A 19959-nucleotide genomic window follows, 5' to 3' on the forward strand; every position below is an offset into this window, starting at 1 on the left:
CTTATCGAATTGTCGATAACAGTTTTGTTTATGTTATTCTTGCGATTAGTTAATTTGTAACACAAATATGGAATATTTATAATTCTTAAGCAAAATGTATATTTCGAAAATGATTGTACCAACGCGTGGACAGTTTAAAACTGTAAAGTTAATCAATGAAAATGTAATGCAATACCACATAAGTTAGCAGTTTTCTCAGGAGTGGACTGGGGCAAAGATTCGCCTAAATGCTTCGTAGGGGCGAGTCTTGATTAAACTTGCTTTCATATATAAATTTAAAAAAAAAATAATCACAACTAAATATTTAGATTTAAGCATTTATTTATATAATATTAGTTTCATATAGAGAGTCATCATCAATATCGCTTTTCTTAACTTTAATATCAACAACAAAACAAGCAATGGATTCAGAAGTTTCATCTTCAACAAAAGAAGTTTCCATCTTAACAGAAAGCTCAGGTTCAGAATGATCTATTGGAAACTTGAAACTGTAGGTGACAACGTCGCCTTCATTAATTGGACATGTGGCTCCATCCATTAAATTGGCGCATACATTAGCAACGTCTTCGGGAAGAATATACGGAACTGTCAAGCCAACAACTGAAGCTTTTGCTTGTGTAGTAATTGCTTTAATGCCATCGTGTGCTGAAATTAATAAAAACAAGAAACAAAAAAGAACAACAAATGAAAGCATATGTATTTTTAAGAATCGTTTGTTGTTGCAATTAATGACTATAAAAATCTTAAACAATATAAATTCATACTTCCAACAAATGTAGCTGTCATAACTGCAACATTTCCTTTTATAGCTTCACATGGCATAATGTCGCATCCTTCAATAATAACTGACAGTGGGAAGGGTCTGTTTTTCGTACCTAAAAATAATTTTAAAACTTATAAATGTATTTGGTGCAAAATTGTAAACAACCTATATATAAAAACATAGCAATTACCTAATTAACAATAGAATTCATAATAAATTGCTAACTTCCTTTTATTAAAAAAGGCCATTCGAACATGTCTAAATAGTGACAGTTCGTGAAATTGAATAAAGAAAACACAATTAAACGGACCTATTTATTGGAATACTCAACTGCAGAGTGGATCATTTTATCTACTGCTCTGCAGATGTCATATGGATTCAGCAAATTGCTAAAAGTTAAAGTAGGCATTCCGTGGTTTGAACTTTAGCAAAATGCTTAAAATTTGCTTAATTACCTTTAAAGCTTAGTAAATGGCTAAAAATTAACTTAACAATTTACTAAATCGTTTAAAATTTTGCGCTTTTATCTCTTATAGAACGGAGCCTAGGTGGTTATGTAAGCAAATTATTTTTATTATTTCCTTTACATTTGGCCCATAACCATCGGTTAATTTGTTTTTTTAATAAAATAATAATAGATAAAAATGACTCTGCGCTGCAGTTGAGAACAGAAACCAAAAGTTTTCTGATGGTCAAAAGTTTTTGAAAAAATGTATAATAATGAATTATACTAAATGTGACCGGCATTAGAAACATGTCAACAGCTTCGTTTAATCAGTTATACATGTATAACTTTTCAGCTCTAAGAAAACGTTGGAATTGCATTCACCATCTTATGAAAAACAATAAAAGAATAAAATGACCAATGTGACACTTGGGCAGCCGTCAACGAACTTACGAGGGTCGTTTGAAAAGTCCGTGCAAAGTCAGACAGATGGCGCTACTGGTGCATATCTATCGAGGCTATTTACAGTAAGTAGCATGTCTTGAAAGTATGCACACCAAGTTTTAGCCAGGTCGATCTATTGGTTTGTGTTTGACATTCGTTTGAATTGAGGAAGTCAACAAAATGAACGAAAAAGAATTTCGTGTGTTGATTAAACATTACTTTATGAAAGGAAAAATTCCTCAGGAGACTAAACAGAAGCCTGATAAACATTATGGTGACTGCGCACTTTCTATTGAACAGTTTACAAGTGGTTTCAAAATTTTCGGAGGGGGCATATGAGCACAACAGACGCTGAACGTTCTGGACGCCCTGTTGAGGTTACAATTCCAGAAATCATTGATAAAATCCATGATTTGGTGATGAATGAGAGAAGAGTGAAGGGTAAAACCATTACAGGTGAATATTATTCATTGCTATTGGACCATTTGAAAACCGAGCTGAAAGAGAAACGTCCACGACTGGTCCACAAAAAAGTTCTTTCTTTTTAATTAGGATTCCAAATCTTTCCACATCCCCCTATTTTCCAGAATTGGCTCCGTCAGACTTTTATTTGTTCCTCAATATGAAGAAATGGCTCGCGGGAAACAAATTCCATTCAACCAAGGAGGTGATTGTAGAATCCAATGGCTGCTTTGCAGACTTGGACAAATCCTATTGTTCGGAAGGGATCAACAAACTAGACCAGCGTTGGATGAAGTGTATAAGCCTGAATGGAGACTATTCGTCGAAAAATTAAAACGGTTTATCCAAAAAAATTAAGCAGCTTTTATTTTCGCACTTACTTTTCAAACGACCCTCGTATTCTGTCTTCCAGGATGTCTTCAGAATAGTGGATAATCTTTGCACCGGTGCGGTGCCAACAGCTTACAAGGCAATGTTCCAAAATTTCATGTTCCATATAAGAATTTTAAAGATTAGGAAGGGTTTTCCTTGACTTGACTTGACAATTTTGAATTATGAACGTACCCTTTCGCTAATCATCATCTATTCAGTAAATTTAACATTGGGAAGGTTCAGACAACATAAGGGACTTTATTTGCAGTCACCCGCATTATTTGAACGTTCATTTTGACTGAGGCAACTAATTAGTTTTCGAAGTGTCATACATTTCAAAGTTGGAACTATACTTCACTAACCTATGCCTTCAGATCATCGTACGAGAACTATCAAAAACATTATTCTCTGCAAAACAATCCTTAGGCAAGCTTAAAGTTCATCATGACTTCCATTTTGTATCGCGAAGATTTTTAATTTCTTCTACGCAAAACATTAAATAGAATTGTGCAGAAAATAAAGTAATAAAGTTTAGCTTTCAGTTAATTGAAAAAACATAATCAATTGTCATTTTGACATAAGTGCACTTGACTTTGCTATCAAGTGAAGAAAGAATGATTTTTCTTGACTAATTTTCTAGCCAATTTTCGAATAAAGTTGCCTTAATTGGAAGACAGTTTTGTTGGCAACTGGCGTTTAAGTACTAGAAACTTGCCTAACTTTCAAGTTTGTTTGTGCTAGTTAACGTTTAAGTCATTCAAGCCGATAATAAAGTTTTTAAAATATCTCAAATATTAATATTATTTAAAAAAAAAATAATGAGTGGAACGGTGTACACAAAATTGTTTTAACTTACACCTTCTGACATTGGTTGCAGAAATAGATACAGCAAAAATAGCGAAACACAAAATCACTGAACGAAACATTTAAAATGTAAAACTTCCAGACATCACAGTTCAAAGAAAAAACGTTAAGTGAAAATCTTCGAAATAGAAATCAAGTTTTTATAAAGTCAAGTTTTTGATAAGAACTCATTTTCATAACTGTCCTGGTTCTTTATAACTTATGCTTTTAAGTAACTTCTTAAATTGCACCATCTTCGCAACCAGCAACTTCTGTTACACTCATGTTTAAATAATTTAGGGCTAACATAGGATAAGAGTTTTAGATGCTTTTATTTTGTATCAAACAATTGACTACAATTTTGTTAGTCTTTTGATTCTTTTCATAAATAAAATTGCGAAAGTTAGTTATTGTTTATAAAATGTTATTGAGGCTACTGGTCGATGTAGTAGTCGGCTTTTTTTTCTATTTTCAGTCTTGTGAAATAAATTACAGCTGAAGTTAGTGTAATAGCATTCTTCATGTATTCGTTCTTTAAAAAAAATTCTTTTGACAAATATATCGGGTGCCCTCATTTAATATTGAAAGAATTTACTATCAGTATGTTCAATAAGAGTTCCGTCCAGCTAGATGCACATTTCTGTATTACCAAACATTATGGGAGCGGATCAATGCCACTGTTACCAAACAAATACAAATAATAGCGATATTCAGTTTTAGTATTTCTTTGAAAAAGTACATAATGTACGTTCTATTTTTCTAATATCAATTGAAAAGATTGATTACAGTTAAAAGCTAATTCTATCTCAATTATTAGTTAATATGCTGCTCACACGTTTCAAACGGTAAGAAACGAACATTGTTAAATTGAAATTGACAAAATTTTCATAAATGCATACGATGGTGAAAGAAATCCATTATGCCTTAATTGGACATCAGATATTCAGCGATCAGAAGAAGATTCAAAATCTTTCGCTTCTTCAAGTTAGAATTATAGATTCACTTGAATTACCATTTCAAACCATAGGCTTTGATGACATCCAGAAACGCTTCAAGTACTTGCAAGGTATAACTGCTAGGTCGTATCATGATATTCAATCTCGAATACTAATCGGACTTCACATTGCAATTTAGTTAATTACCAAAAAGTCCGAGAATCAAATGTCGATGAGCCTCTAGCTGTCAAAACACGTTTAGGGTGGGCAGTTTTTGGACCATGCAGAAATAATAAAAATGGCAAAGTTATTCACATTGAGTTTATAAGTTTTTTTATATGTGATTGTCAGGTTAAAATTGATGAACGACTCAACGAGCTCGTAAAGGAATACTTCCAAATCGAAAATATCGGTTCAGTACAAAATAAATTTCTAATGAATTCAAATGATAAGAAGGCCCAAGCTATTTTTGATGGAAGTACAATCAACAATGGGAGAAGATACGCCGTTGGTTTACTTTGAAAGCATGAGAATACTATTCTACAACAGGTCACTAGCTGAACGTCGGCTTATATGTCTTGAAAAGCAACTTAAAAGAAATCCTTTACTCGAAGACAAACTGAAAAAACAAATCGCCTATTATGTAGAGAAGGGATTTTCCCGAAAGATTACAAAGAACAAGCTTATCTAGGATCTGGTATCTACCAATATTTTCGGTAGTCAATCCTAATAAACTAGCTAAAATTTGAAGATTATCTGATGCGAGAAATGCTTTTAGGCTCCGCGTGCTCGCCGTACTGCGCTAAGTACATTCAAAATAAGAATGCTTCGGCATAACTTTCGCAACAGCCTAGAAGAGTGGAAGCGATTATAAAAAATCATTATGTGGATCATTATCTAGATAGTTTGGACACGGAAGAAGAGGCAGTGTTATTGGCTAAAGAAGTGATTAGAATACACGAAAGCAGTGGATTCCAAATCTAGAACTTTATTAGCAATTCAAATAACATCCTCGAGTAGCTTGGTGATAGGTCAACGAGCACCCACGAAAATTTTAAAGACGCTCATGAGTATCTTCGATCCCCTGGGGCTGATTTTAAATTTCCTCGTACTTCTGAAAATCTGCAGAAAATGTGGCGGAGTAATGTAGATTGGAACTTACAAATAAAATCTGAGCCTTTCCAAAGCTGATATCAGTGGCTTCAACTCTTACCGTAAATAGACATGCTACAAATCAGGAGGCACTACCTATTCGAAATAAGTTCCCACGACTAATGCCACGTCGAGCTTCACACCTTTGTTGATGCAAGCATGTCTGCGTATGCTGCAGTTGCCTATTTGCGTGTCGTAAAAGGGGAATAAATCGAATGTAGCTTAGTAGCCTCCGGAACAAAAGTTCCTCCCTTAAAACTTATATCAGTTCCACGCCTAGAACTAGAAGCTGCCGTACTTGAAGTGAGGTTGGCCAAATCGATCAAAAGAGGACACACCGTGGAAATACATAAAAGTTATTTTTGGTCAGATTCGAAAACTGCACTCAGCTGGATAAAGAAAGACTGTATGTGATTCAAACAATTTGTAGCTTTTAGAATTGGTGAGATCCTAGAAGAATCTAATCCCAAAGAATGGCAATGGATCCCAACCGGTGAAAATGTTGCCGATGAGGCCCTAAAATGGAATACCAAATTTGATCTTCAGTCCGATAGTCGTTGGTACAAGGGAACTCTATTCCTATGCCTACCAGAAGATAATTGGCGAAGAGTAATTGATACAGCAAAACCTAAACCCCCATTGATGGCAGACCTACCTCCTGCAAAACTCAAGTCATTTACGAATCCATTTTCTTATGTCGGCGTCGATTACTTCAGGCCTATGTTTGTCGCCGTGGGGGAGACGTCTGGAGACGTCTATCAGAGTCATTCGTATAGAGGTCGGACATAGCCTGTCTAGCGACTCCTGTATCCTAGCGCTCTCGTTCCAGTAGAGGCAAACCTGTTGAGCTATGGAGTGACAACGGCACTAATTTTAAGGGGGCAAACCAAGAACTTAAGAATGCAGTTGCTAGCCTATCGAATATTAACGATCTATCGGAGAAAGTCATGAATCAGGGCATACATACTTTAAATTCATCTCACTAGCTTCTCCTCATATGGGAGGTAGCTGGAAACAACACGTTCGCTAAGTTAAAGAAGCCTTTGGGCAAATAACAACTACTCGAAACCCCAAAGATGAGCTACTCCTAAGTATGATGGCCGAAGTCAAACACATTATCAATGTTAGGCATTTGACCTATGTCCCAGTCGATACTGAAGAGACCTTAACACCAAATAATTTCCTTCTTGGCTCGTATAATGGAATTAAACTTTTCTGTGACAGTGCTGAAGCTTTGAGGAAGAACTGGATTGCATGTGAAAACTTCGGAAACCACTTCTGGAAACGAAAGGTAAAGTAGTAAAAACCTAAAAATTTAATACATTTTTCAGAAATTTAAAGCACTATTTTGCAAGTTTTTTAATAAAGAAAATTAACAAGCTAAAATTTGGAATTTTACTCCTTAGCCACAACAATAAAATTTTGGGTAAAGGAGAGATTCAGCTCACGGAACTTTCAAGGAAAATTGTTAATTGAGTCAAGAATATGCGAAAATATTAAAAGCACATCTAATAAATGAATATAAAATGCAAGTATTTGTGTTTTGTTATGTTTTTTAGCTTTCATTAGGTTTTTAATAAAGTATGCTACCACAGCCGTGAAAATAACTTCAACAATTATATCTTTTAAGGATTTATAAAGCGATTCCAAGTAGCCCAGAGAAATCTCACTCCAGGCCAATTTGGTAACATGAATTAGCGCTCCTCGTCATCGTATTGCTTCCCTCCCTCAGTATTTTACGCGTAAGTTAGCCCCACACATTTTCAATTATGTTAAGGTCCGAGGAATATAGTGGTCAAGGCAGCAAGTGGAAGTTTAGGTTCGCAATATGGGATTTTAACTCTCGGTCTGTGAATGGGAGCGTTTTCCTGCTGAAAAATCCATGGAATTGGCCCAAAAAGATCGGTAATATTTAGGAATACTGATTTCAGCAATGCCTTGTAAGTTTTCCTAGTCATTTGGTATCTTGGACTACCAAGTCTATAGCGCCATTAAATAAAATTGAACCAAAGACGATATTGCCTTCTTCTTTACTATGGTGACGTTCTAAAAATCACTACTCTCCTCAGGATATGGAAATTATAATTGTAATCATCTGGCCCATCTAGGTTAATTTTTTTCGTCGAAAAAAAAATAACCTTTCGTGATCATTTGAGGTCATTTCATTTTGCACATACCAGCTCCTGTGATCTTTCGCGAAACACGATCGTTGCTTCTTCCTTGCGTCATTAAGTGGTGATTTTTTCTTAAACTTCAGGCGATTTAACAGTGGATACAAAATTTATTTGAAGTCGATATCTCTTCTGGTTCTTGTGCTATGGACGACAAAAAAACGTAACGTACGGATGTATGGACGTACGAACGTACGTATACACGCACGCACAGACATCTTTCTAAATGTCTTTAGGGACCTTGAAACGTCGAGAAATGTCAAAATTTTCAATTTTACAAATCGGACCCATTACAATAACTCCCTATGGGAAGTTAATAAATTAGGTGGCGCAACAGTCGGTTGAGAACTAGCGCCTAGTGACTTACAGCTCTCACCCATTAGTGTAGGCGAGTATTATTGTCATTGATGGAGGGACCTACAGTTTTAAGCCAAACGGCTTATTTCAGAAAGCACTTTTCATTACAAGAATTACTCTTGGAGGATTGGTCAATTCTTGGCAATAGGCAATATCCGTGAGAAAAACTTCAGATGGCACGGGCAGGAATTGAACCCAAGACCTCTGGCATGACAGTCCAACTCACAATCATGCCACGGGTACTACAACATGCATGCTAAGTATGTAATTTAAATTTAGTGAGCCAAATGTCCCCGAGGACATTAAAGAAAATTTGTATGAGATGCGCAAAATCTTATCTTTATGTTAAGTGCTTAATCATTTTTGAGAATACGCCTGGCCGCGTGGCGTGCTTTCCTATTAGGTAGTGCCCGGTTATGACACCGATTATGGAGCTTATATGCACTCTGCTACGAGATAGCAAGAAACCTTGATTACTTGAAATCTAGTGTAGTCCAGATGTTTTTCGGGATCCTAAAAGTGGTGATGTTATTCCTCCTGATTTACATATAGCATTATCTGAGAAAATCTGGATATCAGATGTTGATATCAAGTTTTCTTTAAGCCAGGGGAAGACTTCTTAAATCGCCAAAAGTTCCGCCTGGAACCTTCACCAACCCCTTTATTTGTTTTTGATCTACTGTGTAAAAGTGGATCTACGCGTCTTCTAGGGATGCCCTATCCTTCCAGAAAAATCTGGAAGGTATGTGTAGTTTGCTACTCCTAGCTTTGGAATTTATTATAAATATTTAAGAATTACGGAGTGGTCAATGTTGTTGTAAACCCACTAGAATGAAACTGTGAGGCGAATAACATGTATTTGTTTGCTAAGTATATCAAAAGATGTTAGGTAGAGTAAAGTATCCAGGACCGCAGATGGGGTTATACGAAGCGATCCGCTTTTACATAGGCATAGGGAATACTGACCAAATATAGACAAATGAAGGGCTGTTGTGGCGTTGTGTACTCTAAAAGACTGAAATTATGTCTCTGATTCCGCGTTCCCAATCATTCTAGCGAGTTCCAAGCTGAACGTTTGGCGATAAAAGAAAACATGTTTTCAACATCTGATATCCGTATTTTCTCTTATAAAATATCTACAACAATCCATAACTGTCGATCATCTATTATGGAGATGGCACAATAATTTAATATTTACCTTTGCTGGATGCCGGGCCATAGAGAACTTACAGAAACTTGTCAGAAATGGTAAAGTACAACAATACATTCTATCGATCTCAATCACATTAAAACAATCAGTCTTTCACGTTTCGTAAGGGACCCAAACTTGTCAAGATTCATGTGGAATCAGAAAGAGCCATTAAACTGGCCTTAATGTGTCCTACTTCATCATGTACAGAACCTTTGACCTAATCAAACCATTGGGTATGAGTATCGAAACAATAAATATTAAGTAAATGAATAGCCCCACTATATTTGAAAAAAAAAAAAAATAAATAAACTCAAATCAATAAACATTTTCTTATTTTATTTTATAAAAAAATTTTACTTTATTTTTAAATGTCAGCGAGTAATGATTGTCTAATAATCCACTCTTCATCTTCCAGTTGCAGAACACTTTCCAAAATTGTTTAAACAAACATACCCAAAAATATATTCTTAGAACCTGAACTTGAGTTGACAGATGGCTACTGTCATTTTGCCATTCGAATTTGAAATTGAAAATTCAAAAACAAATACAAAATAATGACCAAAAGTTTCAATTTCAGTTGAGAAATTGTGAAGAAAATATTTGCACAATAATATTTATTCAATATCTTCTACTATGGTACACTTCGTATTAATATCTCCAACTAAAAACAAATAATATTAGAAGAGTTTAATTTTATAGCAAACTGAAACACTAAAAAAACTGCTTCTGAAGTATCCAGGTCTTTTGCAGTCAACCGAAGGTAAATCAGAAATAACAGGAAGCATTCGGATTCAGGTAAGATAATTCACTTGGAAATAAGCTCTGCAAAAGATTATTTTCGACTTCCAGAACAATAGATATCGGGTTCGGTTGATTTGTCCCAATTACCCATCGATAAAGGAACTCAATCTACTTGTCTACAGTGGAATCTCTGTAACTGTTCTTAAAAGCAGCAATTTCGATCCCTCTTGGACAGTCAGTCGTGCCATTGAAGAAATACCAAACATTTTGGGAGAGTCAAACACCGTCAATTACGAGAAACCCTTTTCAATTTTTGATGCCCAGCACGAAATCCTTCAACTAAAATCCACATCCTACAAAATCTACACCAATATTCAATGCGGTTCCATACGATTCACTGACTTCAACCATTTTAAAGGACACTACTTGCAGCTGGGGCTGGACGACACAAACAACTACACAATATTTGACCATAGTCTCCCCAGAGGCATTCAATGGGACCAACTATTACTCTCCAGCAGTTCATCAATCAAGAGCTTCTTGGATCAATTTTTGAAATTTCTCGAAGAACTCAAAGATTTCTACACGAATTTGGCTGACATAGATGAATTATGTTATGTGGTCCAGCCGCCAAATCCCAACACTAAAGACAATTGGAGGATATTCAAACTCAAAGACAGAGTTTTTGTGAAAATGGTCCTCGATCCGTTCACATCCAGTCCGGTGAATTTGAGTTTGTATGGACCAACTTATGAAGTCGAAGCGCTTCGCCCCACTCTCAGTGAAGGGCTCAAAAATTGGGACACCGAAATGGATGTTCATGCCAACTTGCTGAGGACCTTCGAATTGACTTACTTTCCCATGGCTATCGAGGGATCAGAGGATTGCTGTAACATTTGCTATTGCTATCAGCTCGAGGGACATGTTCCATTTGTGTCGTGTGATAATCGAAACTGTAGTTTGGTGTATCATGCTATTTGTTTGAAGGAATGGTTTACTACTTTAACCGAGGGAAAGACGTTTTTAAATGTTTCTTTTGGAGCGTGTCCATTTTGTAAAAGTGTAAGTAAAAGAGATAAACCAAGAGATTATTTCAATTAATTGGAGCTTATTTTTGTTTCAGAAACTTTCGACCTCATTTACTGAAATGTTGAAATAGCTTACTTTTTGGTCTGGCAGTTTAGTAAGAAAAATAGAAAAATTAAAAATAAAAGCTAACAAAACAAGTCTTTTTTTTAATGGGAGAGTTACTGTAAATTTGAAGCCATTATCTTTATTAAATTGTGGAACATCCACGGTCTACAGATAGATATTTTAACTACGACCACGTCTTTCTAGTTGCTATTGCGGTATTTGGTTAATCCTGTACAAATATTGAGATAAACAGGACTCCGCCGAAGTTTCATTTGAAGATTAATTCGTGTGGGCTGACCATCAGAAATAAATACAAGATAGCTTAAAAATAACTTGGGAGCATGCTACTCGCTGGAGCAAATCAACCATAAGCAAGTCCCATGTCTTTACCGCTACATCTAGCACGCCAGGGAGATTTTTTTTGGCGGTGTTGCGGAAATTATCAAGCATTGAATTATCAAATAATTGTGGTTAATTAAATTGCTCGTCATATTCACGATGGCACCCAAATTGTCCATGGAAGCAAAGTGTTTTCAAGTACCTATTGAAAGCATATCAACAAATTCCAATAAATCTAAATGCCTTTGCATTTGGATTACATGAATGCCTTTGGACTTAGGAATTGTGGAAACTGTTTTCAAAGATTATTTGATAAAGTCTTAATTGGACTCAACTATGCTGGAATATTCCAAATCTTCAGAAAAACGGAAATTTTACGAAAGTTTTCAAAGATTTTCTAAATACGAAATTGTTAAACGTACACCAAAATTTGTCTTTAGCATTCCAGAAGTTAGATTCCTTGGATATACAATCAATGCCTTACTTACTTAAGGTGGCGCTACAGTCCGGGACGGACCTGGGCCTCAACCAACATGCGTCTCCAGCCAGCTCGGTTGCCAGCTAGCTGTCTATAGTTCCGCACACTAAATTGGTTGAGGTCTTCACCCACCTGAGTGCGCCACATGTGTCGCGGTCTTCCTCTACTGCGCCGTCCCTCGGGATTGTATCCGAAGACCTTCCGGGACGGAGCGTTTATGGCCATTCAAGATGACCTAGCCACCTAAGCCGTTGGACTTTAATTCTGCTTACTAGGTCAGTGTCGCTGTACAGCCCGTACAGTTCGTCGTTATATCTTCTCCTCCATTCTCCATCTATGCATACCGGACCAAAAAACACCCGAAGAATTTTCTCACGAAGCATTCTAAGACGCTCTCATCTTTCTTTGACAGGGTCAAGGCCTCAGCGCCATAAATGAGAACCGGGATGATGCGTGTCTTATAGGTGGTGATTTTAGATGCTCGAGAGAGGACTTGACTTCTCAATTGCCTTTTAAGTCCAAAGAAGCAGCGATTTGCAAGAGTTATTCTTCGTTTGATTTCAGCGCTGGTGTCGTTGTCTGTATTAATAGCGGTGCCTAGGTAGACAAAGTCCTTAACTACCTCAGAGTTATAGCTGTCCATGGTGACGTTTTGTCCAAGACGTCGTCGTTCAGTGTCCATTTTTGATGACAGCATATACTTGGTCTTGCCCTCATTGACCACTTAACCCATCTTCTTCGCTTCCTTCGCAATGCTCAAAAACGCTCCACTGACATCACGCTTTGATCTTCCAATTATGTCAATATCATCTGCGTATCCGAGTAATTGGATGGATCTTTGGAAGATTGTGCCTCTAGTGTTGACGGTTCAGTTTTGCACAATTCTTTCCAGAACGATGTTGAAGAAGTCACAGTTTATCGCCTTGTCTAAAACCTTTTTTGACATCAAATGCATCGGTAAGATCTTTTCCGATCTTGATAGAGCAGCGTGCATTCTCCATCGCCATTCTGCACAAACGGATAAGTTTGACAGGGGTGTCAAAACTAGACATTGCTCGGTAGAGCTCTTCCCTATAGAAGCTTTAATACGCGGCTTTAAAACCGATAAAGAGATGCTGGGTATCGATTTGAAGCTTCTGGGTTTTTTCCAAGATCTGCCGTAGTGTGAATATTTGGTCGATATTCGACTTTCCTGGTCTGAAGCAACACTGATAAGGACCAATCAGGTTGTTGACGAACGGCTTCAGACGTTCACATAATACGGCAGAGAGGATCTTATATGCAATGTTAATTAGACTGATGCCTCTGTAGTTGGCGCAATTAAGAGGGTCTCCCTTCTAATGTATTGGGCAAACAATGTTTAGATTAAACTCATCGGGCATAGTTTCTTTCGACCATATTTTGCAGATGCGTTGGGGCATGCTCCGTACCAAGTCATCGCCTGCTGCTTTGAGTAGTTCGGCAGCGATGCCGTCAGCTCCAGTAGCTTTGTTTGACTTCACTTCGTCAAGGTCGGGTAGGCGGAATTGTTGATCTGCGTCGCCGAGGTTGAGTGGTTCTATCTCCCTTACAGCGGAATTCGGTTCGTCATCGCCGTTATATAATTTGGAGAAGTGATCTTTCCATATTCTCAGCATCGACTGCGGTTCTACTACGATGTTCCCCTGATCGTCTTTACAGGCTTCGGTTCGTGGCTGGTACCCTTGGGAGGTTTTTTTTACCTTTTGGTAAAATTTACGAATCTCATTCCTGTTGTGACATCCCTCTATCTCCTCGATCACGCGCTTCTCATGCTCTCTTTTTTTCCATCTAAGAAGCCGGTGTTCCTCTCTCCTCCGAGCAGCTCTAGTCCTTTTGTGCAGCGCCGTTTTGTATGCCTCTTGTTTCGCTGCGTGCGCTTGCCGGCATTCGTCGTCAAACCAGGGGTTTCGCTGTGGTGGCCGTGTGAAACCTAGCACTTCAGAGGCGGCATCTCTGATGGCTGCAAGGCAATGTTGCCACTAGTTTTCAATGCTTAATGCAGGCAGCATAGGACTCTTTAAGAGGATATTAGAGATTCGATCGGAAAAGGACATGGCAGTCTCTTGCGATTGTAGCCGTCTAACGTCAAAAACTTCTCACAGTACTTCTTTGTTTTGGCTTGGAACGGGATATCCTTAGCCGCACCTTGGCTACAACGAGGTAGTGGTCCAAATCAATGATTGGCCCCTCGTAATGTCCGGACATCATTTATACTGGAGAAGTATCGTGCGTCGATCGCAATGTGGTCAATCTGGTTGACGGTTGATTGATCAGCAGATTTCCATGTCCCCTTGTGGATATTAAGATGTGTGAACTGCGTACTAGCTAACAGAACGTCTCGCCCCGCAAAGAAATCGATCAGCCTGAATACGTTTTCGGAGGTGGTGTCGTCGTGCTCAAGCGGTATTTCCTGATTGTTTCACCAAAGATGTCTCCTCTTCTCTTCTCTCCTCTGAATTCTCTTAAAACAATTTTATTGTCATAGCCAGGGCACTGCTCAGCTCATATGTCTAGCCCAATACTTAGAAGAATATGACTCTGGTTTCTTCATCATTCTCCTCTGTTGGGACATTCGCGCATATTAGGCTCATGTTGGCGAATTAAACCATGATGAGGATTGGCGTGATGAACTCGCTCAAACTGTTAATACTCAAGACTTTTCTGCTATATTTAGTTCTTACATGAAATACACACCTAAATAGTCACTGCCTTTGATCTCGGTAATAGTCGACCTTGCATAGGTAGATAGAAATGGCGATCTCAAGGCAAAGTAGCCTGAGATCCAATTAGCGCTGTAGTGCACCGTTTTGATACCAAAAACTCGTTTTGAGGGAAAGATGTATAGAGAAGCTTTATAGCGATTATATTAGAGCCATTTTGTCGCATTGAGAAAAAAGATTAGGTCTCTAATCTTTGTCTCAGATAGCTCATCAAGTTCATTCTAGTGTTTGCCAAAGCAAGACATTTGTAGAGGAAATTGATTATCGTTTCATTTTCTCTTTGGTCACTACAACTACGGCAAAAAGTGTTGTAAGAGATACCCAACTTCTCTGCATGAACTCCTGTAGGCCAATGTCCGGTACAAACCGCAACAATCCTGGATATGTCTTGCCTTGGCCTGAACAGAAGATCGTTTGTACTGGTTTTATTATAGGTGGGCCGTATCTTCCTAGATATAATGCAGTTGGGTAAATTGCTCCACCTTCGGTTTGGTAGATAGAAAAGATTTTACTCTTCATAGCAACAAGAGGAATGTTAACCATTTCCGCAAGTGAGCTATGAAGGGCCGATCCTTGCCTGACTAGCTCGTCAGCCCGTTCATTTCCCACGATACCACTATGGCCCGGAACCCAGATCAGGGTGACACCGATGTTATTATTCAGGTTCGCAAGCTCATCGCGACATTGCTGGACCAATTTAGATAAGGATATGGCCGAGTTAATGGCTTTGACAGCTGCCTGACTGTGTGTAAAGATAGCCACATTTCGGTTTTGGTTTTGTTTAAGTATCTTACATGCCTCCCTTATTGCCAGCAGTTCAGTCTGAAAAACGCTAGCAAAGTCAGGAAGCCTAAAGGACTTGGCTACATTTAGGGGCTCAGAAAAGATCCCAGAACCAACTCCGCAGTCCATCTTTGAGCCGTCAGTAAAGACACGATGTCATCCTCTCAATCTTCTCTCGATGGGAAAATAACCTTAAAACCCTTACTAAGGTTCAAAGTAGGAGTGCAGTAGTCAGTGTCTACCGAGATAATATCTGAGGGAATCAATTTCGTAGTGTTGCTGTGACCGTAAGGTTTTGACAACCAGCTATTTGATTCCATAAAAATGTCGATTGGTAGAAGAACCAAAATAACGTTTAAGGCGTCAATTGGGCAAGTACGCATGGCCCCTGTGGTGCCCACGCAAGCTGTTCTCTGAACCTTCTTTAGCTTATTAATGTTATAGGATTTGCTAAGAGCAGGCCACCACACAATCGAACCATATGTTAAGATAGGGCGTACTACGGCTGTGTACGTCCATAAAATCATCTTCGACTGAAGTCCCCACTTTTTTCTGAAAGTTTTGCTGCAGGCGTAGAAGGCAACACAGGCCTTCTTAACCTGTACTTCAATATTTAGTTTCCAGTTTAGTTTAGGGTCAAGTATAACTCCCAAATATCTGCACTGGAAGACAATGATAGGATTTGACCGTTGAGTCGAGTTAGCGTGAAGGGCGGTACTTTAGTTTTGGTGCTAAAGAGCAACAGTTCAGTTTTACAGTTTTTACCTTACATACAACGCAGTCTTTTAGTTTACGTTAACACGATCAATTCTCACACCGTGTTAATACGCAACATTTGTTTCTCTTCGATCCATCTTAAATAACTGTTTTTTGCAAATAATATTATTTATAATTATTATATTATTTATGTACGTAAATACTTGTATATAATTTTTCTTACATTCTACAAATCAATTAATTGAAATAAATTACTAAAAAGATTATTTCGCAGTGTTCTTGTCTCATTTTTCTTCGACACCTTAACACTTGCCCCTGTAATTCCGTAAAACAGAACTGGACTTAAGTTCTCTTCATGAGCACGGAATTGCCATCCAATGTGACGATTGCACATTTTACAAACAATAATGTGCCATTCGTATCTGAAATCATTTTATTTTTAAACTTTTCGATAAGCTTAAGCTACAAACTAACTCACCCAGGAAACCAGCTGAATTCACTTGAAGGCTCGCCGCTAAATGTGATAGCATTTGGAAACACTTTATACACCGTATTTGTCTCGTGTATATATCCAGCTGGAAGTAATATTAACGTGCAAAGAGTGAAGAGAAAAAGGTATCAAATGAAGAATCTTACATGAGTTGCAGTACTGTGATTGGACGCCATGTTTTGACATCGCAAACAGCTCCCGACAATGTGCGATGGGATTGCGGCAAACTCGACAAACAAATACGGAGCCCTGGAAATTGACCAATTGGTAAAATAAGAAGAATCCCATATTTGTTTATTGGACGCTTACGTCACTAAACGAATCAGCAATCATCCTCATCCGGATATTTACACAATCAGTCATGAAAATCTTGCTCAATTGATCTTCGGATATATGAGCATTGCGACTTAGCCAAAAGGATAGCCTTGTGGGGTCAGTTGGCATGGATTGCACTTTGTTTGTTTCAAGAGATTTGAGTACTTTTTGTATAATTGTCCCGATGGTGAACTGATTGAAGACATGCTTTGGCCAAATTGTTGATGTAGCTCGGAAATCAGTCAAATAGCCGGCTAGTCCGGGTATATCTCGAAACCTGTTCATGCTGCCTATGTTGATCGATGCCAGGGGGTCAGGTAGGCTGATTTCAGGTAGGATTTTAACATGGCCAAAGGTTTTTAGCTGTGGTCTTGATGTGATGTATTCTAAATGCCTTATTTTTTGAGTTATTTAAAGACTTTTTCATCTCACTGATAATTTCTTAAAACTTACTCTCTTCTTGTGTCATTGGCTGTGATAAATCGCTGCAGTGCTCTCGACTTAATTAGCGTATTGCCACGTTCATCTGTTCCCTTTTCGTAGATCTGGCAAGTGACTCCGTACATGGCTTGCGTTTTGGGACAACGCACATGACCAAACGCCACCCCAAACAACAAACCATTGTCCGAATCTATGTCCGAGTCAATTATAAATCCGGGAATCATGAATGGCAGCACCTCGCCGGGGAAAACGATGTGTTGATGCATGAAGAGCATTATTTTGTGTATTCGTCCTGTTTCCAAATACTCGACTCCTGAGACGCGATTCATATTATTCCCGAGATACGTGTGTTCGGCGGGGAGATTTGTGTCGAAACGAACTTCGTTTGAACGAGCTCGCTCCTCGGCATCTGCATCGGAGGCATCTTCACCGTCCAGATTAGAATAACGTTCCAGTGCTACAAGTTCGGTAAGATCTCGCTCGTCAGGCTCTACAAATTGGAACTTTAAAAGAAGTTTTTTCTTAAGATCATTACATCTTGAGGCACAAACCAATTTCGATTTCAAATTCTGAGTCAGAAATGTGAGCAGCTTCAACAGGCTCCCAAGGTATGGAGTAACCTGAAGGCATTTAAACTTATTGAATCATGTATAAGAACTCAGAGAGTGATTTCTTACTTGGTTCTCCATCGTTGTCGTCGTCGTCTGAAGACGAGCTGGTATCATTCCGATTGGGCTCACTGTGCCTCCTCCTGCTGCTGCTTGAATCTCTGCGTGTAGTTGCATTCTGAGTTCCAGGTCTCTGGATCGAAACAATCGGAGGCTCGATATCGATATTGCTTCGTGATCCAGTAGCAAGAACTTGTGGAGACTCTTCTGAGTTCTCTTCAATATTATTTTCATCTCCCGAATTACCATCCACTTTAAAGTTTTGATTAGTTTTCGTTTATTGAATAGAAATTTTGGGAAAGTTGGAATGTATTTACCTTCAGCGTCTGAGTCCATTTTATATTTTAATTGCGTTTTTGTAGTTTGCTGTGAAAACTCTGTGTGGGTTTTCAAAGTTCTTATACAAAAGGAAATTAAGATTTTCCTTAGTTTATTTTTGTTTTTATTTCCATCAGAAAAGACGAAAGTCGAACGAAACTCGAAAATAAAAATATAAATTTGTGGTGTATATGTTTGTCTCTTTTATTGATCATATAGTTGGCTTTTTTTATTTATTCACCACTCTGGCTGTTGTCATTCTTGTCAGAAAAGTTTCACCGCTATATCAGACCCGTTTATTTTAAAAATTGCTTTCACATTGTAATCTTTTGTGGTCATTTGCGAATTGCGTTAAAATGTTCGATTAATTTTTCTACTTCTTTTAAATTTTCACACTTGGTTGAAAATTGGATGAAATTTAGGAATTTTAAGAAAGCTGCTAATTGTATGAGAATAAGTATAGAAGAGCAGTCCATATGTATCTAGTACGTCAATGGTTGCAGTTATGTCATCTTTAACAAAATCATTCCAAAAAGGCCTTGACAACATTTCTTTTAAATAAAACACAAACCTGTTGCGGACGCCTGGTGAACTGCCTCCTAGACCCAGAGTGCAAAAAAAAACTAGTTAAGAAAAAAAAAAACAATGTGAACATTCCCTGATTGTTTAATGTTTAAAGTGGGTTTTTTGTTTAACACCGTACAATAATTCACGTTTACACGTGTTGTTTTGTTGTTTTTATTTGTTCTATACGTACTTTTTGTTTATGTTCATCTGATCAGTTATTCTTGTTGTTTTACGTACAAACCAAAGTAAAACATCCAATTCTAAATTGAATATAAAACAATGTAATTATACCTTTAACCTTACCCACCATCTATCGGCTGAAGGTTACAACAAGGAATTTAATTTTTTTTTAAGTTTTAGTACGTATGAACGTAGTTCTGACTACGTTCGAATTCGAAGATAGAAAAGGATGAACATAGAAATGGTCTTTTTGCTCACCAATACTAATAAATGTAGTCAATATTGATATTGAGAGACGTGAATCGGGTGATGGATGTTCAAGTGGTAGACATGTGCATTCAAGAGGACACAAGTGTCCACAGGTTTTTCTTAAAACCCCCCTCTGTCTATCACCTCTTACTCTCACTACTCTCTCTACTCTACTCTCACTTCCCCGTGGTCAACATCGGGTGCCTAGTACCTCAACTGGAGATTGGGATCCAACCCCAGTGGAAAATTGTTGGTGGCAGCAAACGAGAGAGGGGGAGGTGTTTCCACTAAGGCACATCTCCTTATCCAGACAACAGCGGAGGAATTCCCAAGATGGAATCAACGGTGGCGTCTACAGTTCCAGCGAGGCCGAATTACTTAGTAAACACCTTATAGGGCACCTTATAAAGAGCGGTTTATCCGGCTCCCCGTCCTTGGGGTTATACTAACAATCTGGCCCTCCAGATTGGGGGTTGTGCCGTCCGGGCGATTTTGAACCCAAGCTAGAAAGGGAAGACATCTTTGGTGAAATAATCGGGAAAACAGTCTGCACGTGAACACTTTCGCCAACGGATTCAGGATCATAGATTTTGCTGCGGGGCGAAACGTCATGTTAACCAGTACGCGTTCTCTACATCTCAAAATCCACAAAGGAACTTGGA

General features: G+C 38.1%; 3 protein-coding genes across 3 annotated transcripts; 1 reads left to right on the forward strand and 2 right to left on the reverse strand.

Annotated features, from left to right (window-relative positions):
* Positions 1–297: 297 nt before the first annotated feature.
* Positions 298–3496, reverse strand: LOC129942764 (uncharacterized). The gene is made up of 3 exons (XM_056051825.1): positions 3343–3496; positions 765–875; positions 298–645 (listed from the first exon to the last, which is right to left on the reverse strand). The coding sequence occupies exons 1-3, from the start codon at positions 3410–3412 to the stop codon at positions 323–325; spliced, it is 504 nt and encodes a 167-aa protein (XP_055907800.1). The 5' UTR covers positions 3413–3496; the 3' UTR covers positions 298–322.
* Positions 3497–6512: 3016 nt separating this feature from the next.
* LOC129942564 (E3 ubiquitin-protein ligase FANCL) lies at positions 6513–11406 on the forward strand. The gene is made up of 4 exons (XM_056051563.1): positions 6513–6707; positions 9836–9931; positions 9986–10939; positions 11001–11406. Exons 1-4 carry the CDS (start codon positions 6513–6515, stop codon positions 11034–11036), a joined length of 1281 nt encoding a protein of 426 aa, XP_055907538.1. The 3' UTR covers positions 11037–11406.
* A 4826-nt stretch (positions 11407–16232) lies between these two features.
* Positions 16233–18470, reverse strand: LOC129938613 (protein cereblon). Its single transcript, XM_056046276.1, has 8 exons — positions 18301–18470; positions 17993–18235; positions 17867–17935; positions 17328–17805; positions 16869–17268; positions 16706–16808; positions 16548–16644; positions 16233–16491 (listed from the first exon to the last, which is right to left on the reverse strand). Exons 1-8 carry the CDS (start codon positions 18317–18319, stop codon positions 16296–16298), a joined length of 1605 nt encoding a protein of 534 aa, XP_055902251.1. The 5' UTR covers positions 18320–18470; the 3' UTR covers positions 16233–16295.
* Between the last annotated feature and the right edge of the window lie 1489 nt (positions 18471–19959).

The sequence above is a fragment of the Eupeodes corollae genome, chromosome 1 (assembly GCF_945859685.1).
Source record: "Eupeodes corollae chromosome 1, idEupCoro1.1, whole genome shotgun sequence".
In the NCBI taxonomy this organism is placed as follows: domain Eukaryota; kingdom Metazoa; phylum Arthropoda; class Insecta; order Diptera; family Syrphidae; genus Eupeodes; species Eupeodes corollae.

Bases quoted from the DNA above. Each gene is read 5' to 3' on its own strand.
- LOC129942764 (XM_056051825.1), bottom strand. From the start codon at position 3,412: ATGTTTCGTTCAGTGATTTTGTGTTTCGCTATTTTTGCTGTATCTATT. The intron at 876-3,342 runs GTAAGTTAAAAC...AATTATTTTTAG, and splicing joins TGCAACCAATGTCAGAAGGT to GTACGAAAAACAGACCCTTC. The intron at 646-764 runs GTATGAATTTAT...TATTAATTTCAG, and splicing joins GACAGCTACATTTGTTGGAA to CACACGATGGCATTAAAGCA.
- LOC129942564 (XM_056051563.1), top strand. From the start codon at position 6,513: ATGGCCGAAGTCAAACACATTATCAATGTTAGGCATTTGACCTATGTC. The intron at 6,708-9,835 runs GTAAAGTAGTAA...TTAATTTTATAG, and splicing joins ACCACTTCTGGAAACGAAAG to CAAACTGAAACACTAAAAAA. The intron at 10,940-11,000 runs GTAAGTAAAAGA...TTTTTGTTTCAG, and splicing joins CGTGTCCATTTTGTAAAAGT to AAACTTTCGACCTCATTTAC.
- LOC129938613 (XM_056046276.1), bottom strand. The intron at 16,809-16,868 runs GTAAGCGTCCAA...GTCAATTTCCAG, and splicing joins TTGCTGATTCGTTTAGTGAC to GGCTCCGTATTTGTTTGTCG. The intron at 16,492-16,547 runs GTGAGTTAGTTT...AAATGATTTCAG, and splicing joins GAATTCAGCTGGTTTCCTGG to ATACGAATGGCACATTATTG.